General features: G+C 39.7%; 1 protein-coding gene across 7 annotated transcripts in view; it reads left to right on the plus strand.

Moving 5' to 3' along the window:
- Nucleotides 1-27,594, plus strand: part of kif1aa (kinesin family member 1Aa) — a 54,324-nt gene that overhangs the window by 19,836 nt on the left and 6,894 nt on the right. For 2 of the 7 annotated variants that reach the window (XM_080877939.1, XM_080877941.1), the window contains exons 7-37: nt 841-952; nt 1,233-1,310; nt 1,428-1,493; nt 1,585-1,602; nt 1,713-1,791; nt 2,144-2,222; nt 2,502-2,644; nt 7,636-7,769; nt 8,766-8,845; nt 9,733-9,808; nt 10,432-10,511; nt 11,930-12,036; nt 12,125-12,205; nt 12,295-12,475; nt 13,458-13,530; nt 14,011-14,101; nt 14,187-14,335; nt 14,423-14,601; nt 14,927-15,064; nt 16,990-17,298; nt 20,053-20,171; nt 20,278-20,363; nt 21,134-21,269; nt 22,373-22,535; nt 22,636-22,726; nt 22,821-22,939; nt 23,043-23,098; nt 24,839-24,947; nt 25,031-25,097; nt 25,374-25,458; nt 25,550-25,655. In XM_080877939.1, coding sequence (XP_080734065.1) covers nt 841-952; nt 1,233-1,310; nt 1,428-1,493; nt 1,585-1,602; nt 1,713-1,791; nt 2,144-2,222; nt 2,502-2,644; nt 7,636-7,769; nt 8,766-8,845; nt 9,733-9,808; nt 10,432-10,511; nt 11,930-12,036; nt 12,125-12,205; nt 12,295-12,475; nt 13,458-13,530; nt 14,011-14,101; nt 14,187-14,335; nt 14,423-14,601; nt 14,927-15,064; nt 16,990-17,298; nt 20,053-20,171; nt 20,278-20,363; nt 21,134-21,269; nt 22,373-22,535; nt 22,636-22,726; nt 22,821-22,939; nt 23,043-23,098; nt 24,839-24,947; nt 25,031-25,097; nt 25,374-25,458; nt 25,550-25,655 — 3,390 coding nt within the window. Of the gene's footprint in view, nt 1-840; nt 953-1,232; nt 1,311-1,427; nt 1,494-1,584; nt 1,603-1,712; nt 1,792-2,143; nt 2,223-2,501; nt 2,645-4,025; nt 4,065-7,566; nt 7,770-8,765; nt 8,846-9,732; nt 9,809-10,431; nt 10,512-11,929; nt 12,037-12,124; nt 12,206-12,294; nt 12,476-13,457; nt 13,531-14,010; nt 14,102-14,186; nt 14,336-14,422; nt 14,602-14,926; nt 15,065-16,989; nt 17,299-20,052; nt 20,172-20,277; nt 20,364-21,133; nt 21,270-22,372; nt 22,536-22,635; nt 22,727-22,820; nt 22,940-23,042; nt 23,099-23,209; nt 23,426-24,838; nt 24,948-25,030; nt 25,098-25,373; nt 25,459-25,549; nt 25,656-27,594 lie in introns of all 7 variants that reach the window. The other 5 variants (XM_080877940.1, XM_080877942.1, XM_080877936.1 and 2 more) reach the window with 4 other exon arrangements.

The raw sequence follows: 27,594 nt of genomic DNA on the forward strand, positions 1-27,594 counted from the left end.
TTAGCTCTATTTTAGCTCCAGAGGAAATGAAATGAATGAAAGGGCTAATTAAAGAGAGACTCCATTGAATTAGTCACTTTCTTTCTCTCTTAAAGTAACTGCACACAGGATATGAGGTTTGCAATAAGGAATGAATGAAACTCTAATGAAATGTATGTTTGTGGTGCACTATAAAAATGTCAGATGCATTGCTTAGCAGGCTCCAGGTTTTTCCATTTATAATTCTAGATTGGTTATGATTGTGAGATATTAAACGTCTCTCTTGTTCTTAGACTCTGAGGTTTTTGATTTTGGCTGTAGAATTGGTTGAAATTCCCTCCAAAAATGATTTTAGGGCTTAAGGAAAAACCTAAACATCGTGGCTTTTTGTGCTTTAGTTTTGACCCCTTTTTAAAAATCTGTCTTGCATAGAAGGATGGATACATCCACTCGGACCATCTATGAATACATACAGTGAAAACAGAAGGGAAATGAAGGGAACGTTTACAGTCAATATCAATTTAAATATTTATATATAAATATTAAAACGACAATAGACACAGGAAAAAAATGAATGATCAAAATAAAACAGGAAGCATGAAGATGGGAAGTGTCATAAGGTTTGGGGGATAAAACACAAGCACAGTGACCATGACGTTTACCTAAACATAGCTGCTGTTACACTAAATATACTTTTTTTTAAAAATACGCTTTATATATAACTACCTATTTCTACTTTGAATAGTGTTTTATGAGTGTGTCATATAAAAAAACATTTTCATTAAATTATACTTAAACCCACATCCTGCTGGCTAAAATCTGAACTGTACAAAGTAATTAAAATTCATTGTCTCTGTGCAGGACTGTGGCTGCCACCAACATGAATGAGACAAGCAGTCGCTCGCACGCCGTCTTCAACATCATATTCACCCAGAAACGCCACGACACAGAGATGGATAACACTACCGAGAAGGTAGAGGATTTTTATCTGATCCTCACTGAATTTGTTTAACATCGAGTTGCTGTCTTGGTTTATCTGCCCTCTGACTGATGACGCTGATTTAAGTCTTGATGGGACGTGGAAATCAATGACTCCTTGAAGGTCATGAGGATAATTCTTAAGCTGTTTTTTTTAATAAGGCCTGTCTCTATAATAAAGATGAATGCCTATTGATTCTTTTTTTGTGTTGTTGAAAGCCCATGTGTTGCATCTTATTAATTGGATTCTACTGATTTGGTGTGTGCTGTTTTAGGTCAGTAAAATCAGTTTGGTGGATTTGGCTGGCAGTGAGAGGGCCGATTCTACCGGAGCCAAAGGGACCAGGCTAAAGGTGAAAACACTACAAAAAAAAATCTTAAATCATGTTTATTTATCTGACTAAATCCATGTTAAAGCAGTCTGTGCTTACTGTCATCGTAATCCTTATCTGCCTACTGTTCTGTCACAGGAAGGAGCAAATATCAACAAATCTCTAACCACGCTGGGGAAAGTCATCTCTGCTTTGGCAGAAATGGTCTGTATTAACCATTTGTTGTATTTTTTAAGGTGAAGTCGATTTTGTGTTGGATAAAAATTACAGTTTCCACTGTCTCATTTCATTTTAGGGCTCTGGGCCGAATAAGGTGAGTGATTCACATGTTATTATCCTAATTCATTATTTATTTGAACCTATAGTAAACACAGAAAAAATTAATTCATGCTGACTTTTTGTGTGTCTTTTATTTATAAACAGAATAAAAAGAAGAAAAAGGCAGAAAGCTTCATTCCATACCGAGATTCAGTTTTGACTTGGCTACTGAGAGAAAATTTGGGTATGAACACCGTTTTTCAAAGGCATTGAATGTCTCTAATATTTCTAACATCACTGTGATATGTAAAAGAATCCCTCCAGAAAATCGTGCGTCTGAACCCCAAAAGCTAATCACTTTTACATTTTAATGCAAACCACAACTTTTCTGTTAAATGTAAGATTTATGTTGTACTTATGTAATTGTACTATATGTAATCAAATGACATTTTTTGGGTGTAGCAAAATCTAAATTTTAACTTGTTCAGACAGAGTGTTTTCCTATTTTCCTGACACCACATTCATGCAGAACTAGTGACAATCAAGTACACATTCTGAACTCAAAGCATAAATTTACATCTGTTCTTCTCTGTCAGGGGGAAATTCTCGAACTGCGATGGTTGCTGCTCTGAGTCCAGCTGATATCAACTACGATGAGACCCTTAGCACGCTCAGGTAAACAGAGCAGACAGCACATTTTGTGCTGCAGATTTTTCCTCCCACACAGCTGGTGAATGTTGCTTTGAAGGACACCGGTGTTGGTGAAACGCAGGCATTGTGTAATCCACGTTTCCCTCAGAGGTTTGCCTCACTTTCACACTTCAAACATCCTTCACGGGTTGCAGCTGCAGCTCCGGGCTGCAGAGACGGGGATGTCGGGGGAATTATGAATGTGTATATATGTGTGTGTTTCTCCTCACACACCTGTGTCTCAGTGATCTTTTGCATTCCCAGGTATGCTGACCGTGCCAAACAGATTCGCTGTAACGCTGTCATTAACGAGGATCCCAACAACCGATTGGTGCGTGAGCTGAAGGAGGAGGTGTCTCGCCTGAAAGAGCTCCTCTTTGCTCAAGGCCTGGGTGACATCATTGAGAGTAAGGGACCATTCATTGGATTTATGTGCCCATTATCTGTAGATTGAATTTTAAATTGTTCATAATGGTCTTGGACCCTTTTTTTAAGAGTCAGCCTCAGCTCAGCCCACTCACAAACAAATTTGTTCTCCCTGTGCTCACAGAAGCCGTGATGTACTCACAGACATGTTGATCTGTTCAAATAGGCCAAGAAGCAAATTAAGAACCAGCCAGGGCAATAAAATCAGTGGGAAGAAGTTAATGAAAATGAATAGATAGCAAGTGGTTTCAGACAGCAGTAGGACCAAACTTGGCACGAATGCATTATTCTCCCATTTGTGTCTAAAAACAGGCTGGAAAAAATGGTGTAGGCGTTGTTTCTAGCATTAGCATCTGAAGCTAACACATCATACCAGCTATGTGAGAGGAAATGTTTTGCCTCCACTCCTGTCCTTAGACAGGCAGGGTGCTCTTACATAAATAACACAGCACAAGTTATACATCTCCTTATATTGGGAAGTGAATTCATCTTGATTAGGTATCATCTCAGTAGCACTTTTTTATGTCAGAAACCATTACAGATACCACAGCCTCAGTTATCCACAAGCACCGATATCATATTCCCTTTCTTAGGCACCTGAACAGTTTATAGTGTGTTTGGTGGAACACAAAACTTTTGGATGAGCTGTACAGCAAACCATATATTTGTTCAAATCATTTAAAAATGGTTGAAAAAAACAAATATGGTCAAGAGTTCCAGCTCAGTAATGTAAAACAGCATCAGCAGGAGAATCCTAGCAGCCTGTTTGCACAAAGACACAAAGTTGAACAGTTGATTTATAGTAGAAAAATTATCTATAGAGGGTGAAACTGTTTTGTAACTGGCTGTAAACATTTTTGAATATATGAATATTTTAACATGGGATTGATTCATTTTTGGAGCCAGCCTCAGGGTGACATTAAAGGAACTGCAGTTTTTGATACTTCGTTAGAGGTTGATGCTCACTCATGACTCACCTCTCCTATGCATTAGCTTAGACTATATTACACTTGTTTTTCCCAAAATGTAATCCACTAATTTTGGTTAATTTATATAATTATATCTATATAAGTTATAAAGTATATATAATTTTGGCCAGAACATATAGTATTAGCTCATTGCGTCTCTAATCTTGATACCACTTTTACTGCAGTACTGCAAACAGATGTATTAGATGGATGTTATATTATTTTGAAACCATGCACAGTTCCTTTCCCAGAGAAAGATCAGGATTAATGTTTGGAGCGCATAGAGCATATTAAGACTGCAGTGCTCAGGTGTTCACCAATAACTAAATGAACATTTTTACCTGTGGAGAATTTAACTAAAGGTGTTGTGCTGTCTCTCTGTCTCTTCTCCCAGCATATCGAGCGTCTGGTGCTGATATCGAGGGTTTGAAATGTGTGTTCTCTGTTTCTTGCTTTCTGGCTTTGCAGCTTAGAATCGCAGCTGATTAATGTGGCAGTGTTAAAGTGGTTTTTCAATGTTCTCTGCAGCACCAAAGGAACTGTTCTGATTGTTTTACATGATTTTTAGTGAAACGCGAGAAGCTAATGTTAATGAAATACAAACAGCATGTTTTCCATCCCTATTCAGGCTTTGCTATATTATGGTGCTGTAGAGATCTGAGTATGACTTTATAGATGCACTGATAGGTCAGCGGAGCAATATAGTATGGAAGCTTGTGCACCATAATGGGATTCATTTCATCTTTAATTTCCCTGACGTAGAAATTGTGACATCCATTTCCTCTGGCAGGTCTGTGTGTGTACGACGCGCTTTATTTTTCCGGCAAGAAAACACACATATCACATAAAAAGATTTAATGACACATGCAATGCAGTGCAGTAAAGAATTAAATCCCCTAATATATTCTAAGCAATATATTCACAAAGCATTTAAAAAATAGATAACGATGTAATAAAAATCTGAATAAACCTCAATAAACAAACTTAAAAGTTTGGATGTTGTGAGAAAACAGAATGCAATAATTTGCAAATCTCATAAACATATTTTTATTTTCAATTAACAAAATAAAACAGTCTAAGAAAAAGATGACCTCATCTTGAACTTGATGGCAGCAGCACAATCAAAAACGTTGGGATAGGGTGATTTCCCACTGTGTAGCATCCCCTCTGCACTCTTAACAGGAAAACGTTCCTTCCTTGTCTGATTGAGGATTATAGTCCTGTTATTAACCTGTTGCCAGTTAACCTTATTAGCAGCGATATTTCCCTTAATTTTTTCCTCTTAATTGTTTCTTCCTTCCAAATATTCTCATGAAAGAGTAAAAAGTCTCAGTTTAAATATTTAGTGTTCTGGGGTTAATGGAATATGCGTTTATGAGATTTGAAAATCATGCTGCCTTTATCTCCATTTCAAACATTATTCCAAGTGGGGTTTTTTTTGTATTTTATAATGAATAAATTAAAGAAAACGTACAGTATAGTTGGTCAATAGTAGCAATATAATTTGAACAGAAGTAAGCTATGTATTTTTAAAAATTATAGTACAGCTCAGTATGTTTATTAAGGTCTTTTTAAAGACCACACTGGCAGCAGCACATATAAAAAAATGTTTTTATCCTGTTTTAGCTATAAAGCTATATAAAAGTGGACCAGGTGATATAACACCTTTCCTGTGTTAGATCCCTAAGTTCTCAAGTTCCCTGAAAAAGGTCATTTGTAAAAAATAGAACTTTTAAGAGAAAGAAAATGTCTCTACTTTAAAAAGATATTTGGATAATTACCTTGTTACATTTCCCTTTACAGTTTACGAATCATCAGTCTGTCAACGCCTGTTGGCAGGCAGGATAACAGGGCACAGAGGAACGATAAGATGAGGGTGATGATGTAGTCTTCAGACATATAATCACTTACATAATAGTGGATCTTTTAGGTCTTCTGCACTTTTCATGCCATAGATTTTTACAGTCTTTCCATAATACACAACTTAATTAACCGCAGAGGCAATATTATGTGATCAATCTTGGCGAGCCGAAGCCTGTCCAGATGGATGGGTGTGATACACTTGGCCAGTTTATTGCTCTGTGTTGCCATAGCAGCAGCAGCAGCAAGGTTGTTATTATTGCTTTCTGCTCAGGCCTTTCAGGTGCCACGATAAATCCAAGATAAAGCTCTGAACAGAAAAATATAAGGGGCCCTTTTTTATGTGTTACTTTAATAATAGATTTACCCAGAAATTTCATTCAAAGCTAATCAGACAAACTCATCGCTGTGTCTGATCCTCTACCAGAGAAATGGATTTCTGCTTCCATTAATTTGTTTGACATTAATAATTTCAGCAAAGCATGCTGAGCAGTAAATGCATCTTGCTGCTTTTAGATAATAATCTTAATTGAGAGTTCTGGCTTTCTAATGTTCTGTGCAGAAAATAAGACGCCATTAAAAATGAGTCATCGTGTTTGCGCACACAGGCTCTGCAGAGCTCACGTACTTTGTTTTCCATAACTGGTGACAGTTTTTAATTTTTTGGTAGAGATGCTTGAATGGGAATGAGTAATGGAAATCTTTTCTCATGCTGCTCGAACAGTTTCTCAATGGTTCTGCATTAGGGCTGCCACAAACGATTATTTTGATAGTCGACTAGTCACCGATTATTTATGCGATTAGTCGACTAATCAGATCATCATCCACTGGACGTAAAACTACAGCTTATTGCACCAGCAGCATCTGCTCTTATATAACTATCATTAGCTTACAGCTTTAAGCTTTTAAGGTGCTAACTAAAAATGAAGATGATAGTTTATTCAATTTTAATGAAATTTGCAGATTGTTTCGGTGAAGTTTAATAAACTCCTTGCTATCTAAAATATAACAGGACAACGGAGTATATTCTCCAGCATCTCACACTTTTGATAATCAGCTGTCTGCTTGACGTTTATTCAGCTGTGTAAAAACTATAACTTTAATCTCAGACAAACCGATTTACTCAGGAACAAATAAAATACAAAAAAAAAAAAAGCCAAACAACATTTTTAATTTATCTAAGTGACTCATATATATTTAACCTGAGTAGCGAAAGACGGCGGTGGGTTTGAAAACAATTTGCCGGGAGTCCGGTGTTCTCACCGCGCTAGTGACCTAGCCCCCGGCTAGCTATCGAGCTAGTGGGTAACAGACGTCTCCGAAAACGTCGGAGCGCTTTTGAAAATATGTGGTGTCCTGATAAACTGAGCCGATATTTGAGGTTTACACAGCTACATTCTCAGCTGAAAATATGTTAAACGTTTATTTTGTGACCCAGAAAGAATAATAAGAGTAATATTAAAACTAACTAGCTGCCGCCATTGTTGGAAACTGAGCTGGGCCGCGCTATGAATTCTGGGACACAGCTGCTTCTTCTTCTTCTTCTTCAGGGTTTAACGGCAGCTGGCATCCTTGTACATGCAGTGCTGCCATCTTCTGTTTCAGTCCGTTATTACACTCTTAAATCCTGCTACTTATTCCTGCGTCTTTTGGGATCTTACAAAGCTTCAAACGACGCGTCGACTATTAAATCAGTCGTCGACGGTTTTGATAGTCGACGTAATCGTGACTAGTCGACAAATCGTGGCAGCCCTATTCTGCATATCACGCTGTGCTTGAAGTTTTGTATGGTAGCTACATTTTCGTTGAGTCGTCTTGTGGCTGGATGGCCTCCTTGTTGCATCATTTGAGTTGTCTGTGGCTTTCTGCTGGTGCTGCCCTTGCTTCTGTGCTACCAGTTCAAATTTCTCTCTGTAAGTTAGATTTGTTTCAAGACACGTGTCTTCTTTCTTTTCTTTTCTATTCTCTTCTCTTCCTTTTCTGTCTGCATTTCTCCGTTCTTTTACTCCCTGTTATCGATTACCCCAATCCCCGCTTCCTGTCCCCACTCCCCACGCCCCGTCCCACCCTGGCAGACATATCCGATTACAAGAACAATAACAATAAAGGCCAAGCTGTGAATCAAAGGGATGATCTCTCCACAGTGACCAATGCCATGACGGGGATGAGCCCCTCTCCATCTCTCTCAGCCTTGTCCAGTCGGGCCGGATCTATTGCCAGTCTGCACGATCGCATCATGTTCAGCCCAGGCAGCGAGGAGGCCATCGAGAGGCTGAAGGTGAGCACAAAACCCAGTTTAACCCCCACCCCAGTCTTACACAGTCAGGAAATAAAACTTCAGTGAGATTCACCAAGCATTTGTTGAGGTTCAGAGTCTTTCTAATTGTGGGCAGATTCAATAAAAAAGTTCAAAAAACCAAATTGGTCTTTTATACTTTTTGCCTTTCTGAGCATTTCCAGTAGATTATAACCAAAAACCTGATTTCCTAAAAACAAATGGGTCTTCAGAAATTCCCAGAGCCCAACAAAATGACCACCAACAGGCTTCCCACGCGCATATTTCTGACCAAAACCCAGACTAAGGCCATTACACACTGAGCATATTGTGAAAATTCTGAATTTTATCGATGCAAACACAGTACACGTTGCATTTTTGCAAAGAATTTGTGGGACGTGTACTCACAGCCCACCACAATGCAACTCAATTCATCAAAGAACAGCAGAACTGGCAACCAGTTCTATTCACAGGTTCACACCGAGCACATGTGACAGACGTGAAAAAGGCTTGAGACGCCGTGGCATCTGTCACACGTGCTCGGTGTGAACCTCATCTGTGAAGAGAATGGGGCTCCACTGGGACACCTACCAATTCTGGTGTTGCCTGGTGAATGCCAATCAAGCTTTTTATGAGCAGTGTAGTTATAATTAAAATGATGCACCAAGGAGGACAAGCAGAGCAGGGTCACCCCAGGCCCCCCTTTATCTGTGTCCCTGGCTCTTTCGGCCATTTTAATACTCAATGAAGCTCTACGTTATGGCACAAAGACATTATATTCACACCCTTTTTTACATGCCAACATAAGGTCATCTAATGAAATCACAGATATGGGTCATTTAATTTCTGCTACTTAAAAAAAGTAAGCAATTAAGTAAGCTAATAAAATACTGGAATTCTATTGCTTCATTGCTGAATTTGGATGTTTCTTTGCATTAAGTCCAGATATAGTTATTATTTAAATGATTATCACCACACTTTTTTATTTTTTAACGTCAGGAAACAGAGAAAATCATCGCTGAGCTCAATGAGACCTGGGAAGAGAAACTTCGCAGAACAGAAGCCATTAGAATGGAAAGGTAAGACAACCAGATGCTTAGTTTTATTTTAATTTATTTTATTGCATTGTTTAAATTCCTCTTTAAGATTAAACTTTGGAAATACTAAAGATGCCAAAACAGGAACAACATCCTAATAATTCAAGAAAAGAGAAACACAGGAGGATTACAACACACATACAAAAACTTAAATGCTGTAAGATGAGAGAGGTAATATTCAAAGGAAAAAAAGGACAATTTCCTGAATTAAAATTTCTAAATTTCCAAGATTACAGTTGTTCATTTGCAGGAAAATATATTTCTTTAAAAAACAAACTTTTTTTTGTTTTTATGAAAGTTTTATAAAAGTTTTATAAAAAATAAAGAAGTTCTCTAAGGTTAGTAGTAAATATTCAAAGTTTCAAGGACATTAAAGATATTAAAGTCAAAACCTGCAAAAACTAAAGATAAAAAAGCATAAGAAACCTTGGTGTTCTGAGATTAAAGTCACAGGCTGGATAATCTCACCTACACCACAGCGGCCATCAGGAAACGCTGTGTTAACGTTGTGATTCTGGGCTCAAATCAGGAATAACGTCATATTGCACCAAATGCAACCTACTACAGGCTAAGCTATAATCAACAAGAAAACCAAACTGATGTGGCATGTCCTCAGGTTACAGGATTGTAGAAGCAGTGACGTCTAGCTGTGGTTCTGTGATCAGATTGAGCTAATCTGGCAAAGTAACTGTTTGGCCAAAAATAAAAGCTTTCGGTGATCTGAGTATAGAGCAATTGGTGCCACTTCCAGAATAATATTGGGTCTATGCTTTATTTAGGAACATTTCTCATTGAATCAATGTTTAAAAAAAGTATATTTACATTAAAAAAAATATCTCACTTGGTATGCTGATGATATTCGTCAACAGAGAGGCCCTGCTGGCCGAAATGGGTGTAGCAATGCGAGAAGATGGTGGAACAGTTGGTGTGTTCTCTCCAAAGAAGGTAAAAGATGTATTCTACTTCTCCAAAACCACTGTGATATAATCCTTACCGCTTCGATTATTCACTGCTGTGCTTGTTTATTTACCCCCAAAGCCCACTGATAGCCCTAGAAAGCCCGAGCCCGTGTTTATCGACACAGTCGGGCTGTTTTCCCCCAACGAGGTTTGTAGCTCTGAAGTGTTTAAAGTGTCTCCTCTGATGAGTGCTCGAGCCTCGTCGAGGCAGATCAGACGAGAGTTTCACTGTTTCATTAAGTGTTATCCTAAATCTACTTCATTGCTCACTTCAAACACTCCCTCACTGCACCGAAGGCAGCCATGGGTGTAAACATGGGGGAAAAGATAATAGCAGTGCCCTAATTTCAGTGATTTATGGCTGCTTGCCTGCAGCCCCAAAACATCTGACTTCATTAAACACTCCATGCTGGGACGCTGTGGGGAGTGACTGCATGGTTTTAACTATTGCTGATTGTTTGATGTTTCTTACTGGGAGAGCTTGTATTTCAGACCACCTGTTGTGCACAGCTGACATATGTTATAATGTGAATAACATATGGATGTTGAATGACTCATGCATATTGCTTACCGAAAGTTAACAGTGAAATATTCCCCGTTCTGTGTCAGACGCCTCATTTGGTGAACCTCAACGAGGACCCTCTGATGTCTGAGTGCCTGCTGTACTATATCAAAGACGGGATCACCAGGTTAGAGGCTGACATTTTACAGCGTAATAAGAGGAAGGTGGTTCTCACCCTGAGAGGACAAAACCACTGCAGGGGAGACCAGGAGAAAATGCGATGTAAACAAATGTGATTTATGTAGAAAGTAAAGTCTGCTGAAGCTGTCATGATGACCTTTATTTAATTAAAACCCCACTTGGATCCTTTTTATTATTAGATGCCTCCCATATTATTGCGAATGACTCATAAAAAGTGTGGGGTCAGCTTATGATGAGGGCACACCAGAAAAAGTTTAAGAACTGCTGTATTAGAACGATACTGATTAAAAAAAGGACATTGTTTTTATGCTAATCTAACTTCAAGAGACAACAGGCCTGCATTGTAAACATGTTCTCATCACATGGCGTCATATAATGTTGTGTCAGATGCCTGTGCCTCACTGGCACTAAATGTTCTCCGCCAGCGGCCCAAATGTGGCTACATAGGCCACCGAGAGATAGTGATCCCCATTTAGAGACCCACATTTTCCACAGAAGGTTGGTCACAGGTTTATCAGCCAGGAGATTGTGGTTTGTCGCCCATTTTGACCCTTGTATTGTATTTAGTACTTGTTTTTTTTCACTACATACACTGATTTATATCATAAATGAATATATTCATATACATAAACTGTATATGAAAGATGGACATGCCATAAAGCTGTAATGGTTTTAATAGGCAGTAAGTGGATGAGAATTCCTGTAGTTGTTAAAAAGAAAAGGCGTATTTCTTGGTCCCTGTCCTCAGTGAACACCTTCCTGATGAGATTATGGGCTTAGATGCTAGCTTCAATTAGCCACTATGTGATTGTACTCTGTCACACTGATGTGATTTCAAAAGGAGAAGTAGCAGAAGTGTCGCTCTTCAGAAATCACCGCCTGGTTACTAAAAGAAATTCACTCAGCTTGATGTGAGCAGCTTCCTGCCAGAATTCTTTTTTTTTCTATGGATTCATCAGCCAAAGTAAAGGTATGGCTGGCTAATGATGTAGCCCAGCTAAGGAGGAGGCCATCAGTGATTACTTCCTGTGACACTGTCACCACCATGAGCCTCTTGTCACGGTGGATGGACGCTTTCTTCTGCACAGTGATACGATCTGATGGTGTAGCTTTGAACTGTTCACAGTAACGTTTGTGAATTTTTAAAGTAACCAGGTCATGATTTCCGAAAACAAACATTGTTACTGTGTTTTGGGATTGGGGTTTGGTTTCAGGTGCTTTCAGCACATCTGTATAGCCCAACAATTTAGATGAATAAAAAGCACGACATGCAGGAGGAAAAAGACTACATTTGATTTTGAGGTGAACTGTCCCTTTAAATGAAAAAGGACTAAATGTTACATAGATGAAGTGTGTTATTAACTTGCTTTTATATATATTCATACTAACTTTTATGTATTTTAGGGTCGGTCGTTTAGATGCCAGCAGTCGCCAGGATATAGTCCTCAGTGGTCACTTCATAAAGGACGAGCACTGCACCTTCACTAGTTCTACTGGCCCAATGGGAGAAAGTGAGACTTGTATCTGTGCACATCAAAGTTAAATATTGCTGTAATGTTGTCAGCAAAGCCTCATATGGAATTTTCTTTTCCTGAGCAGCAGTAATCCTTGAGCCTTGTGAAGGAGCTGAGACATACGTTAATGGAAAGAGGGTGACAGAACCCACTGTTCTGAAATCAGGTAGGTGCAACCTGTGCCATAACTAGCACAAACATTATATGCATAGATGTTGTACTTGTACTCTCTGATCTGATGTGATGCCCTTGCAGGAAATCGCATCATCCTGGGGAAGAGCCACGTCTTCCGTTTTAACCACCCTGTACAGGCCCGGGCTGACAGGGATAAGAACCCATGTGCCGAAACCCCTGTTGAGCCTGTGGACTGGGCCTTCGCTCAGAGGGAGCTGTTGGAGAAACAGGGCATTGACATGAAGCAAGAAATGGAACAGAGGTACGCCTTCAGGAATAAAGATACAGTAAAAGTCCATTTCTGGAACTTAAGGTAACAGTTAGTATAAAAAAAGGACCAGGTTTGCACCAATTCTTCTAGATTTTGCTATACCTATTGCAAGGTGCAATAAGGAAACAGTTTGTCCCAATGCACAGATAAACTGAATAAAATGTGTATTTTTATTCTTAGAGTAGATTTGAATGATTGATTGTCGTTCCTATCTTTCCTGTTTTACGTCAGAAATCAATCCCTGTCTATAAATAGTTCTGTCGTCTCCTCAGCCTGCTCATTTTTGTTTGCTCTGTTTGTTCCTGCCACATTTTTGTGCTTTGGATTACGTTGTTTCCACATGTTTTGGATCTTCTTTTTTTCTTTTGGACTTTGTTCTAATTTGGGCTCAGCAGTTAAGCTTGTGTCTTAATTTAACAGTCTTCGAGGGTACCACTCCAGAGACCCGCAGCTATTTCTAAAACTGCATTCAGTTACTTTTTAATATTTTCTGAGTCTGAGACTTCTGAGCAATTTATGAGCCAGTCTTCATGTATTAGAGAAAAAGCATCAGATAAAGCAGTGAGGTTAAAAACAGTGTAACCATGGACTCTTACATGGTGTGCATAATCTATATAGCTTTATCCCCACTGTTGCTACTGGCTGCTTTGTAACCCACCTCCAATCCAGTTCCTCATTTTCATGCTCAAATCAAAGTCATATATATCTACTGTCATTAAAGTCTGATCTTTTCTGTGCTGGGGTCCTGCATTCAGGAAAGGTGGAGAAGTCAGGACATAACTTCCATATCTCCAAATGTAGATGACTACAGATGGAGTGAGAATTTGCTTTTGTGGTCCTGTGACCGAAGTTGCCACTTTACCCAAGCCTGAGGCTTCTTTCTCAGTATCAATGGCTTAAAAACACACAGTGAGGTAGGGCATCACCCACCTACATCAAGTCTTTTTTGTTCACTTTGTTTTTTTGTCCTCAGGCTGCAGGAGCTGGAAGATCAGTATCGCAAAGAAAGAGAGGAGGCCAGCAACCTTCTAGAGCAGCAAAGACTGGTATGGTAATGAGAGTTCAGCTTTGACTGCTATCAGCAGTAATCATTAAAGTAAAACCAACAAAAAAATCTATCTGAACTGTCTTACACACAGATGTAGCTGCAGTTTGTATATTTCAGTATTGGTATCTACTGTTTATATTATATAAACTGTATTATCAGTGAGCAGATTTACAGAAAATACCAAATAAAAAAATTATGATGGTGTTTTCAGATCAAATGTGAAGCAAAGTTCACCTTGCTGGAATTTCTAGGCAATTTTGCAACTCACAAATATTACTCAGCAGGAGAAAGAACCGATACCTGGGATTACATAACAGACACATTTGCACAGTATGCACAGTTGTACGCCGCGACACATTTTTCCGCGCTTTAAGTCTAAATGCAGTTTTTTGGGGCCTTTCATTTCACCAGTTATTAATGATTAATTCAACGTGAATGGCTTGTTCATGTATTTAAAACTTTAATTATAAATTATTAGGATTATGAAAGCAAGCTGGAGGCTCTTCAGAAGCAAGTGGACCGTTATAACCCAGAAGGCCCTGAAGAAGAGGAGGAACCGGAAGAAGAAGGTAAAAACAATTAATACAAAGACACATTTATAAATCTATATTAGGGATAATCATACCTTCATCGAGTCCTCTTTCTGGCCTACAGTGCAGTGGACGGAGAGGGAAAGAGAGCTGGCTGTGTGGAGTTTCCGTAAATGGCGATGCTACCAGTTCACCTCGCTGCGTGATCTCTTATGGGGAAATGCCATCTTCCTGAAGGAGGCTAATGCGATCAGTGTCGAACTTAAGAAGAAGGTTAGAAATGTCATTTAGACTGATGAATATATCCACAGGTCTACGCTGTGAAATGGCTCTTTGAGCATACTCGTTCTTCCCCTGCAGGTGCAGTTCCAGTTTGTGTTGCTGACAGACACTCTTTACTCCCCCCTGCCTCCTGACCTGTTGCCCCCAGAGGCAACTAAAGACAGAGAGAAGCGACAATTCCCACGTACTATCGTGGCAGTGGAGGTGCAAGATCAGAAGAATGGAGCAACTCACTATTGGACATTAGAAAAACTAAGGTGGCTGAACATGCACGCAAGTCTTTGATGAACAAAATCTTAAACTTATCTTGGTAATCAAAAATTCATTAAGTGTCGCACTGAAACTCTTGTTTTAGTGCTCTTCAGTTTGTAAGTCAGTTTCTTTTATTGCAAACATTCGCTTCAATAATTGCACTTCCAAATTAAAAATATCTACCAACCTAATATCGAACAGCAATAAAAAAAGAGCCATGCTTCAGTGTCTTCCTCAGTGCTATTTTATTTCTTCCAAGCTGTTTACTTTTACTCATTAACACCCTGCTCTGTTTCTTTTTTATGTCTTCATTGTTGGTGCTTTCTGCAGGCAGAGGCTAGATCTGATGAGAGAAATGTATGATCGTGCTGCTGATGTGCCCAACAGTACTGTGGAGGACTGTGAAAATGTGATGACGGGAGGTGACCCCTTTTACGATCGCTTCCCCTGGTTCCGCCTGGTTGGCAGGTAAATACTGAGTCCAACACATCGGGACAGGAATAAGAAATACAGAGGCCAAAAAGACCAGTATTAGCCATAGCTATCAGAAATTTAGGATATAGGGAGGCTGCTGTCCACTTTTCCACTTGCAGGACGTCGTTCCTGAGAGTTAAAGTTCCAGGCACTTGGGTTGGAAATGCGGCTTTACTGTGTGTGGAGTGTACTCCGAAATGATGGGGACACCTGCATTAATTATCTGCAGTTCATTCAGTCTGGTGTCCCTACTTGTCAAACTTTGTATTTCAGCCACTATAAAACCTGCCAGTACAAACTGAAGTAACTGTATCAAATACATTTGATAACAATACATCCCAGCTAATGACAGAGCTTTCTACATCAATGGGAAAATCATCTATGCAAGATTTGAGAAAAACATTTCGTCAGCCCTCCTACTCAAAACCTGTTGTTTCTTTCTCTTCCACCTTGGCACATGGCCTCCCAGTGTCTCTCTCTCGCTCTCGCTCTCTCACTTGCACCTGTTATGTAATATTAAGCGTCTCACTCCAGCCTTTAATGTTATTCAGCTCCTGCAAGACATGGAAACATTGGAAACTGTGCCCTTGAGCTGTTCTTTTTCAGGTTTTCAATCTGTCTGTCCATATTATAAAGGTGAAAGCAGGTGTATATTTATCCAGATGCACAACATTTGATGCTTTCAATGCTTTTAATAGTTTACTGCTATTTTATACTATATCCTTTACACTTGCAGTTTAAAAAATTTAAAAAATGTAGCTGCTGTCGAGAACTGATGGGTTGAATTAATGCATAACTATATACAAGCTCACTTTGTACATATGTGGCTGATGTGATAACTCAAAGTGACTGGCCATTTTCAAATGAAATCTGTATGACGTTTAATTTCTGTCATTACCTTTAGATGCAATTAAGCAAGCCCGTGAGCAAATGATCTTATTTCACACACATAAATATTCACTGCCAAAGCTCAGTTGCAGCATATAGAGTACCATTACAGTAATCCAGTGATTGCTGGGAGTAAATCCAACTGTAACAAGTGCCTGTTAACAGGTTGGTCACCAGAATTCATTTTGTGAGCAAATATGGTGTCAAACAGCACTGTCTACAGCAGGAGTGGGGGCACTCCAGGGCTCAGTGGCCGGTGTCCTGCAGGTTATAGATATCACCCTGGGTCAACACACCTGAATCAAATGATTAGTTCATTATCAGCCTCTGGAGAACTTCAAGACATGTTGAGGAGGTAATTTAGCCATTTAAATCAGCTGTGCTGGATAAAGGACACATCTAAAACCTTGACACTGGCCCTTGAGGACTGGAGTTGGACTCCCTCGGTCTATAGAACTGAAGCTGTCATTTAAGGAGGTTCTTTGCATGTGATCCCTTAAAAAGTGATCAATCATGGGACAGAGCTCCTTTGATGATTGGCTCACTTGGCATGATTAACTTTGGTTCCTTCCCCTGCTCACTTTTTTTTAACAGTTTAGATTACAGTTACCTGCAAGAGCGCGCATTCCTTGAATTGCCTTCTTTACATTTTATTCATCTTAGCCTCTTCTTTTAATACGCATGTGTAAAAATCTGTACTTAAAACAGTAAATTTGAATTCCCCTGACACTCACCAAGCAGAAACTTACATGTGCGGTTAAATCTGCGCATGAGGACTGGGCAAATTACAGTGAATACCTGTGTAGGTGAAATAATACTTGTTTTTGACATCTATATCCCACGATCAGCACAACATTTGTAGCTTTCTGCAGTCTCCCATCTGTCTTCTCTTTCTCTGCTCTTTGCTCAACACTGAAACAAACAATAAAAGCTGTTTCTGACTCAGAGGGAAGAAGGTTTTCTCCTGTGGATCAGTGCGTCCCTTCTCTCTAACTGTACTAACCTAGTTCCCATGTCTCTGGCTGCACCAGAAATCCCATTTTCAACACATGCATGAGCGAGCGCATGAGTGACCCCACCCCATCCCCGACCCTTTCCACCTCTGAAATTACTGAGCTGGCTGACTCGCAGCGGGAGGGTCGCGGGGAGGAGGAGGAGTTGGAGGATTTGGACGACCTGGACGATGATATCTTTTTGGACGACCCGAGCTCCGAGCTCGGGGTAGAGGATGATGATGATGATGATGATGATGATGATGATGAGAGAGAGCTCTGCCGAGGCTCCAGCGAAGGCCTGGATCCCTTTTACGACCGCTCACCATTATTCAGTGTAGTGGGAAGGTTGGTGAGGTTTCAGGAGCATGCTGATGGAGGAAACTAGCTCTTTCACGCTGAGATGCAAGGTCCCTTTCCCTTGGCAAACATCAGGGTATATGGAACAGTATTCTTGGAAAAGCAGTGAATAATAGCGTGTATATCTTCACATAGCCCTCCTTGAGTTGTGGGCTGGGTATGCATAAATACACAAAATATAACCATAGTGTGCTTTGTTATTTTATGTGGCAAACATGAGGTGTGATCTTAAAGTGATTCTCTCCATAAAAATTAAAAAGCAAAGCATACCTAAGTTGATTTTTGCCAAACACCCCTGTAAGGTTATCTCTTTGTGCACCTCTGGATAGCTTCCAGCATGACAGCAATGTTTATATGACCAAGACTGTCTTTATTTGGCCCAAAACCACAGTTCAGCTTGTTCTCAGATGCCACTGGATGTTAAAGTAAAACTGTGCATTTCCAGTCAGTGCACTGTATTTTGTGAATTTGACATTTTGAAGCTACATTATTTGCATTTTGGCAGCTGCTATGTTGTTTATTTGGACCCCATAGTGATCATATCGGAGGTTGTAATGCTTGAATTCATCAAAATTGGTACAGAAATTTATTGGATGGTCTTTATCACAGAGGTCAACATTAAAATAGCATTTTAACATGGGAGTCAGTAGGGATTGACTTGCTTTTGGAATCAGGATAAGTGGTTACTAGTGGAACCGCAGGCTTGGCCCTTGGATGCTGGCTCATGTTTTCAGCCCTGCAGCATCTCCTAATCCAGGAGACTGACTTAGTTCTTGGACACTCTTCCACTGAAAAAAGCTCTTTGGTCGTTGGGTTGTAGATAGAGATCCAGCTCTCTTTATTAAGGATAATCCTGAACATGAACGTAGTGACCTAATTTTCATAAAGTCCATGGCAAACCTTCAGGTGAAAGTGGTCATCCATCAGCCATCCAAAGAGTGATTCAAATAGACGCTACACTGCCAGCACTCTAAGGTTACACAAGGAGATGACCTTGAAGGGGAAATTAGTCAAACTGAAGTCTTCTCCAAATTACTGTCCACCTCAGAGATCTGCTGGTTCAGTGTTAACACTGGCATGAAGCATTTCAGTTGGAAAGCTGCAACCGAAATTTGGAAAACAACTTTTCCTACATTTTTTTTAATTGTGGTATTTCCTTTTACTGATTTCCTTAAACACTTGCTTACACTTGCTCAAAGTCAAACCAGACCCTTTAGTGTCTTGCCTTAGCTGTCACAGTATCTCTAAATCTTGAGCTGAAAATGTTGAGTACCACACCATGCGGACACTGGAGTAGACATTTCTGGACTTTAAGGTCCATCTTTTCCTTTTTATCTTTAATCTCTCTTTCAACTAAATGCTTATTTTTCTTTGCTTTTGGAGTGGGGGTATACAGTGGCTCGATGCGTCTCACTCTTACTTAAGTTCTTCTTAAATTCAGTCCAGAGTGGGTCCATGTACGCTTCTTGTTTCTATGCAGTGCTGACGCTGAACGGCTGTTTGAGGTGTATGTCAAATCATAGTGGCTTATAAAAAAGAAAAAGGACTTTTGACTCCCCAAAGCACTGATGCAGCTCAAGAAGTAGATAGAGGTCTGATGTGCATAGTAAGAGGAACAAACAGCGAAATGTTCTCACCGTGCTGTGAAACCTGAATACAGTTGAAAGAATCTGAAAATTTTTGAGCTAAGTGGTGTTCGAACAAAGACTCAAAATCTCAAGATGAAAGAGCTGGTTTCTGCAGCAGCTGTCTCTTTTAGGCATGCCAGAGCACAAGTCTTTTCATTTTGACCTTTTTTTTTTTTTTGTCGGTTTTTACGTGAATACGTCTGATGATGAACTCGTACCCCTATTTTGTACAAATTACCACTCCGGCCCAGGAGGTGCACTTTGATTTCTGATGTCATTCGTTGGTTTTTGATGTAGCATACAGTCTATGAAGCTGTTGGCAGTTTTGATTCAAGCTGAGCCATGTTCCGTATGATGATTTCTGTTCCATTTGCTTTTGATTCCTTTTGAGTCAAAAAGTTGAAAGCATTTTTGTTTACCTTTTTTGTCCTGAGCATGCCTTATTTGCACCTCACCAATCTTGTCATAAGCCTGTCCTTTTTTACGCTGTCCACCCTTAAATGTCTATCCCTATTGGCTTGTGAAAAATGTGGATCAGTTATTCTATTATTTTTAAGAAAAGCATTTCTAATGCAGCTGTTCCCAAATTTCTATTCTCAAAGAAACATAGTCTGTAGCAAAGTGCTTTAAGTTCTCAGTTTGGCTTTATACATTATATAGAGTCATTGTCATGATAGCATGTGATCATAAAGCAATGCATTAAAATGAATTCATTGCTTACGACGAAAACATCTGCTATCCAGCAAAGTCTTGAGCTGGGTTCTAATTTTTAAAGTTAATAAAAAGAATTGAAAGTTTAGCCTTACATACATGCTCCTTAGCCTCACTATCCTTCATCAGTACAACTCAAAAGTTTAGGGTTATTGCATGTGACCCATTATTGACCTGATTATATAGTCATTATTGGATGATAAGGATAAGCCCACTCCAAAGCAATAGTAAAGGGCAGCCATGGCCGTCGCAAGAGCAGTCCCAGCTTCTGTTTGGTTGCTTTGCAGTTCTGTGTTCTGTTGTCCAGTCCAGTGATTTTTATCAAATGTGGCACGTCTCCTTGGTCTGGTTCTTGTTAATGCTTTTTTTTCCCCTTTTATTCTCTCTTTGGCTTCCCATGCAGGGCTTTTGTTTATCTGAGTAATCTGCTGTACCCGGTTCCGCTCGTCCATCGCGTGGCCATTGTCAGTGAGAAGGGAGAGGTAAAGGGCTTCCTTAGGGTGGCAGTACAGGCCATATCAGGTAAGGCTCAAATCCTCAGACTCACGATCGTTGAAGCGATTGACGGGACAAGCTGTGTGTGATTTCTGGAGGGAGTGAGGTGAAGGTTCTTTGTGTTTCCCTCCAGCTGATGAGGAGGCTCCCGACTACGGCTCCGGAGTGAGGCAGTCGGGCACTGCCAAAATCTCCTTTGAGGATCAGCAGTATGAAAAGGTAGTGAAAAACACACTATAGTTATTACAGTTAGTTTTCACAGTGTAGGATTTACTTCTGTATACAGTTGCCGTCACAATTTTTGTGATTTTAGGTGTTTACAAAAAGAGTTGAATTACACGCTGTTCTAAGGCTTCTTAACATTTGTAACATTTTTGTAGAACTCGATGTACCCTCTCAATAGATTTAGGGTTTTCTGGCCATACAAACATGCTGGTCAGTGGCTTTGACCAATCACTTATCTCGAATGTAAAGAAAGGATCCTGCCATCATACAGCGCTGTTTACTTCACTCAGATGGCACCAAACTGTTACTTTTGCTAATATTCCTGCCTTCTCTCCAACTGATAGATGTATTTTGTATTTTTTTTCAATTTTAGAAGAACTTCTTTTACCATTTAAGTTTCCTTTGATGCATTTTCTGTATTTATAGAAACAGCCTCCAAGTACAAGGGCCAAACTCTGAATCATCTCCAGACCTTTTATCCACTTATTTTATGAAGAAATTACCAAGAAATAACCCATACCCGTCATTAAAATTGCCTTTGAGAGAATTCCAACTACATCTGAAATATGTGACTATATTTAGAAATGTGTTATTTCTCTACAATGAATGCAATAGTGGCGCTCAAATGAAGAGGGAAATGCAAAATAAAGCCCTCGTTATCATATACAATAAGTGAAAAATGTTTTGGTAGACAACTAAATGAGTAAATGATGTAACTGTTTAAAAATCTGAGGACTGTTCACCACTCTGCTGTGCTCCTGTAGTTCCAGTCAGAGTCCTGCTCTGTAGGACTGTCCCACACTGGGATTTCTCAGGAGGAGCTTCGGATCGTGGAGGGAGAAGGGCAGAACGCAGAAATGGGGCCGTCAGCTGATGAAGTCAACAACAACACATGTGCGGGTAATCGTATTTTACGAGTGAATGGACACATGTTCTGCGTGTTTGCTTGTGTCTGTATGTGTGTGTATGTGTGTGTGTGGTCTCCTTTTTGGCTCAGCAGACTGAAAATTCACAGGAAAGACTTTAAAAGAAATTATGTTAGATAGGCTTGGATTTAGAGGGCAGACAATGGCAAACGGTGGCTCATGTGGAAGACGTATAAATTAGCCCAAATGCTTGTCTCCAATTTCTTGGTAACTCCAGTCCATTCCTGGTCTGTTCCAGTAGAATTTATTGACAGTCAGCTCAGCATCTACCTGGAATGCAACCTACCCAACAAAAACATTAAAAAGAAGTGTCTAAACATCACTGAGATCTGTTAATGAGTAAAAATGTGAAAAACTTGTCTTTTGAAGTCTTTGAAAACACATTTCTTTACTCCTAAAGAAAATTTACTACTAAATGTGGTTGAAATCTAAAAGTGGTTGAAGTCCTCACCGACCTCCCCTCAGACAACCAGGAGATTTGAACCCAGATGCTTCTTGCTCTTTTTTTATTAACACTAATGAGATCATCTAATGGTCAGAATGATGCTGTAAAGTATTCTGCGCCAGACATTTTACAAATAAAAAAGATGCAAAAAACAATCAAAAAAGCAAAAACACCCACTAAATCTAATAAAAACACACAAAGGAGTAAAAGGAGAGGCCTTTTTAAACAGCAGGGATTTATATAACATCCATACAGTGTTATACAATCTTGCAGTGTCTTTCACCTCACGTACATGTATGCAGTATTTACCAAAGTCAAAGTGTAGAATGAACAGTGTCTGAATTTCTTGATCAATAAAATAGATCACTCTAAGTAGATTGATGATTTATTCATTGCCTTTAGATCAAAAAACTAGAATATCAACACTGAAAAGTCAAGACCCTTGCTACTGGGAAACCTTTAGGTTGTCCAATATCCTCGAATAACAAAGCTTAATCTTTAAAAATTAAACATGAAGGTCACGCCCACCAACCAGATTTAGGTTAGGAAAGAACTTTCATGGATGTCTAGTCTAGTTTCCAACCTGCGTTTATTTTTCTTTTTTCCTTTTTCTTTTTTGTGGTTCCTTGCAGCTGGATCAGATGAGGTGGAGAATCCACTGAAGCCTGGTCTGGATGGAGCACTCGATACAACTCTGGAACATCTCAGGATCGGTAATATTTTTACCTTCAGAGTGACTGTCCTGCAGGCCTCCAGCATCTCTGCGGAATATGCCGACATCTTCTGCCAGTTCAAGTAAATTGCTCTTCACAATATTTCCGCTGGAGATTTGTGATCGTTGGTGTTCTTTTTACTGTTTTACATGCAAACTTTGCATTGATTACTTTGTCTTTAGCTTCATCCACCGCCATGATGAGGCCTTCTCCACTGAACCCCTAAAAAACACAGGCCGCGGCCCTCCTCTCGGCTTCTACCATGTGCAGAACGTAAGAAGAGTCTGCTTGTGTCCTGCACAGCTTTATGCATTGTTCTGTATTTAAGAGTTTAGGCACTAAAATGGACTGTTTTTTGTTTTTGTAGATTGCTGTTGAGGTTACTAGATCATTCGTGGACTACATCAAGACTCAGCCAATTGTGTTTGAAGTCTTTGGCCACTACCAGAAGCAGCCTTTTCTTCCTCTTTGTAAAGATGTCATGAGGTACTGTGTTTGCTTATAGCATTTACTGCATTTATACACATACTATGATGAATATGCTTGCAATTCTTTATATTCATACGTAACTGTGTGTTGTGACACCCAGTCCACTACGCCCCTGCAGGAGACAGTTTCCACGAGTGATGCCTCTCTCCAAACCAGGTAAATAAGATGCTCTGCTCGTGTCTTATCATTTATTTTTGTTGTATTGCTGTGGTACTCGTCTGCTTGCAAGTCGTATCATCTCAGCTTCATGTTGTTGGGTGCGAGCAGTGGATCCTGATGCCTCGTCGGACCGGGAGAAATCGCTGGAGCTCATCCGATACTTGGTCCCAGATGTGTTCAATGGGTCACTGGTGGACTCGCTGTCAGGCCACGCTCTGTCTGCCGCTGGCTTAGCTGCTTCCTTCCTGCTGGAAGGAAACGAGCAAGCTCAGCTGCCAGCTCCACCCATCTCTATCTGTTCAGTTATTAAAGCTCAGAAGCCGGGTTGGTCACTGATCGGTCAGATCCAAGAGAATCCTGCAAGTGGAAACCCTTTTTTATATCGAGTGTTTTTCTTGGTGTGACTTAAATGAGCCAAGTGCATTTTAAAAGCACTAAAAGTATCTCTTCCAGCTCTAAGGTTTTGTGACTGAGTCGCCTCATAGATGAAGCACTAACACAAATATTCAGTGTCAGTTACTAGTTGCTACTTGCTGTGTAGTAAAACTCAAGTTAATCGATATAAAAGGGGAGTTTTCATGTGTCAGGATTCTGCAGTTGGATTGGCTCTCTTGTACTGTGTGTTCACTGTTATGTGGTGCGTTCTCCTTGCAGTTCCCTCTTTGAGCTCCTCTTGATTGGATCACAGTGCCTTTCTTCTATATTAGTCTGCCACGAATGAAACTCTCTCCGATGGGAATGTTAACTATAATGTACATTGTGGTGCATATGCATGTATAACACACCTGAGATTTATCAATCCCTGGGAGTAAATTCACATGTTATAATAGGAAAGCAATCAATCCAAGGAGGTAGAAAACAAACAGATGAAGAATTAAATGCAGCAAAAAGGCAACCATTTTACAGGCTACAAATTTGTCTCACCTACTTTTAACCTGTAACAGTACAGATATTTAAAGCAGTATATGTCTATCTGTAGTGTCACATCAGTTTTGAGCTGGCTACATTTTTAAAAACATTTTAATGAACAGCTAAAAACTAAAACCTGAACAATATTGGTGTTAGTTATCCACCAGATTGTTATTTCAGTTATTCCATTGGCTAAGAATTATATTGCATCTCTAAAAGTGACACTTGAAGCACCTTTAATATATATAAATACATAGTAACTCCCACAATGCATCACATTATACTGTATTTATTCTTATAAAATTGATTTCTGCTTCAGCTTGGGACAAATTTAAGGGATGCATGGATTTTTTTTTCTTTACCTCTGAACTGCTTTTGGGCACCAGTGGAAATTAAAGGATTTCTTTAACTCTTAGTCAGTCTTATTAACATTATAGACTTACTGTACAAAAATGTTACTATTATCCATCAGGCGACCAAGCTTTTATAGAGATTAAGATGTCTGGCATTGTAAATATCCCCACTTGGTCACCTGAACGTTAAAGTGCTTTATAAAGACATACATATGCATTCTCTCACCTAAAGGATGGTTCAGACTTTTATTTCTTTACACAGAGCGATCGAAAATGTGCTAAATGAAAAAAAAGCTTCTTGTACAGTACTGAGTGGGTGCTCCTTCCCTGAATCACTGATTTCCTTTCTTCTCCCGTTTCTCTTTCCTTTGTAGGGTAGGTAGCTGTTCTCCCCGCTGTTAGCTGCTAGCCTGCACTAGGTTTACCCCTATTGTGCCTTCTTGTATAATCCTCTTTCTAATCTTTTTCAACGCAGTACCTGCCACCAAACTGACGGCCATGACCCGTCCACAGGCAGGACCCTGTCACTGTAAATATGACCTCATGGTTTTCTTCGAGATCTGCGAGCTGGAGGCGAACGGGGAGTGAGTATCCCGAGTCAGCAGAAAATTGGGAGAATTTGATGGGCCACAGAAATCTCTGAGACTCTCTTTTTTCTGTCATTCAGCTACATCCCTGCAGTAGTGGACCACAGAGGAGGAATGCCCTGCCATGGCACATTTCTTCTGCACCAGGTATCTTAGTCAGGCTGGGAGCAAATATGTTGCAGTCAAATCAACTGTCATCAAAGGATCTTTTATGCCTGAAGATATTCGCATTTGCCCTCTCATAGCTCTGCTCTGAGAGGGCAAATGCAATTCTACCCAGAATGACGCACATCAAAATCGTCTCCAATTTGGTCTTAGTAATTGTAGACAGCCTGTTCAGTGGATGTGTCACGCTCTGCAACCTTTGAAAAATGTCTTAAAAGCATATTCTGTGTGCTCACTCTATCTTTGTTCCTTCTTCAGGGCCTCCAGAGGAGAATCACCGTTACTATTGTACATGAATCTGGAAATGACATAGAATGGAAGGAAGTCCGTGAGCTTGTTGTGGGTAAGACTGATGTTCAGCTTCTCTAAAGCTGAATACATTTTACCAATAGTCTGTATGAGCTGTTCTCACTGAGGCATTTCTGCTTTCCCAGGACGTCTGCGCAACACGCCCGAATCTGATGAGACCATCATTGATCCTAATATTCTATCTCTCAACATTTTATCTGTTGGATATGTCAGGCCCCTGCACGATGACAGGTATGTACTATGCTTAATGTTTGAAGCAAATATTTTTCATTTAAATAGCAAACTACTGTGTTCCCATAGCTTTTTGAATTATATGGCAGCTCAGCTGAATTTGGAAACCACTTTACGGTTCTGATGTTTGTGAGTCTTATCTGAGAGTGCGCGTTACTGCTGCGGCAGCTCCTGCACTGGAACACGACACACGGCAAATGCATGGCACATATGGGGTGACCAGGTGTCCTCAAACTTCATTTTATTAACCCGTTCTCCCACATTTTGATTAGCTCATGTTTACCAGAGTCAACAGATGCTTGCAGGAAATATGTGGCTTGAAAATAAGTGCGCTGATTTATGAAGTTACCATAAAACCTAAAATGATTTGGAAACAGAATAGCAATTGAAACAGAAGCTAACAGTTTTAATGCTTTCTGGAAAAGACAAATGAAATAAACAAGTATGTAAAGACCATTAAAACAAGCCTTTGCTTCCATTTGTGCTCGTAAAAAGTAAACCATATTTGTTCTTCAATTACAAGTGAGATTTATGAAATAATTTATAGCCCACAAAATCTTTAATGACATCTAATCTGCTGGGATCTGGTCACCCTAAGCATATAAGTTGTAAAAAGCATGGCAGCAGAGTCACAGCTTGAATGTTATGTAAGGAAACTCTGCAAATTCCCTTTGTGTTCTTATCGTTATCACTGTAACTGCATGACTATGCTGTAGATCCCTCTTTCTGACAACAGCAGGTCAGATCCAGAGTCACTTTCTTTGAGTTATTTAAGAATCTCTTTAAAGCTACACTTACCACACCAGTAGCTCTGAAGTCACTCGTCCATGCTGGCTGCGCGACCCTCCTTGGTGTTAATATATGCTGCTGTTGGTTGTCTCATTGCACCTACATGTTGCATCTCACTGTGTTCATCACCTCTCATTTAAATCCTCTCATCACTGACCCCAGTGTAGGTTTAAAAAGTGTTTTTTATTAACCGTGCACCTTAATTTTACTCTGTGTAAACAGATCAGTATAAAATAGAAATGCATGCCCTTCTAACTTTTCCACTGCCATGCATTTCTTTACTTAAATATAAAATCACTAACACACCTTTAACTATTTTGTTGTTGTTTTCTACTCAGTGCAGAGTCATTCATTTGACATGCAGCATTTCATCATTTTATTAAATCACCTGATTGACCTTCACTTTTCTAATGACCCTGGAAATGATGTTTCTGGGTGTGATGTACAACTGGAGCCTAGTTTATAAAGAAAAACAGAAGAACAGAGAAGGTGTATTGTTCCCTTAATGAGTAATAGCATAACTAACACAAAGTTCACAGGAAAGAGGTTAGAATGAGCTGTGGTGAATGTATAACAGAAAAATATGTTCTGACTTTTATACATGCAACTTTTTGTACAGACACTCATTTTATGCATCATTTCCTTGCCTCCTTTTCTTGCATTTTATCACAGATGCAAACCAAGGAGGTAAGAGAGGAGTTGAGCCAACATTTAACAGAATGAGAGGCTGCAGAGACATCATTTTAAAGTGATTTTAATTCAAAGTGTAGTGCAGAAGCAGTATCTGGCCATTGCTTTGTTACAGCCTGCCACTGGTATTATTTGATAGCGGTACACATTGTGAGAAGAGTGTAGAGATATCATGCATTTTTTTTGATAATCCTCTCCACACTAATGGAGACAGGCAGAAAGAAAAAATGAATACAAAAGAGTAATTACTTCTCCTGTTATGGTTTTTACATACCTTTCAAGCTCAAAAGACTTCCATAAATTACATAAATGTATGTGCTTCCTCCTCCTTCCTCTCCTCTGTGTGTTTTATAAATTGAGACATCCTTCAGGATTGATTTAATGTGGAGTGTCTGGCAAAGGATGGAGGAGAGAGGAGTCGAGGAAGTGCAAAACAGAGAAATGTAAAAAGCCCAGTTTG

Source organism: Rhamphochromis sp. 'chilingali' (genome assembly GCF_963969265.1).
Source record: "Rhamphochromis sp. 'chilingali' genome assembly, chromosome: 3".
Classification (NCBI taxonomy): Eukaryota; Metazoa; Chordata; class Actinopteri; order Cichliformes; family Cichlidae; genus Rhamphochromis; species Rhamphochromis sp. 'chilingali'.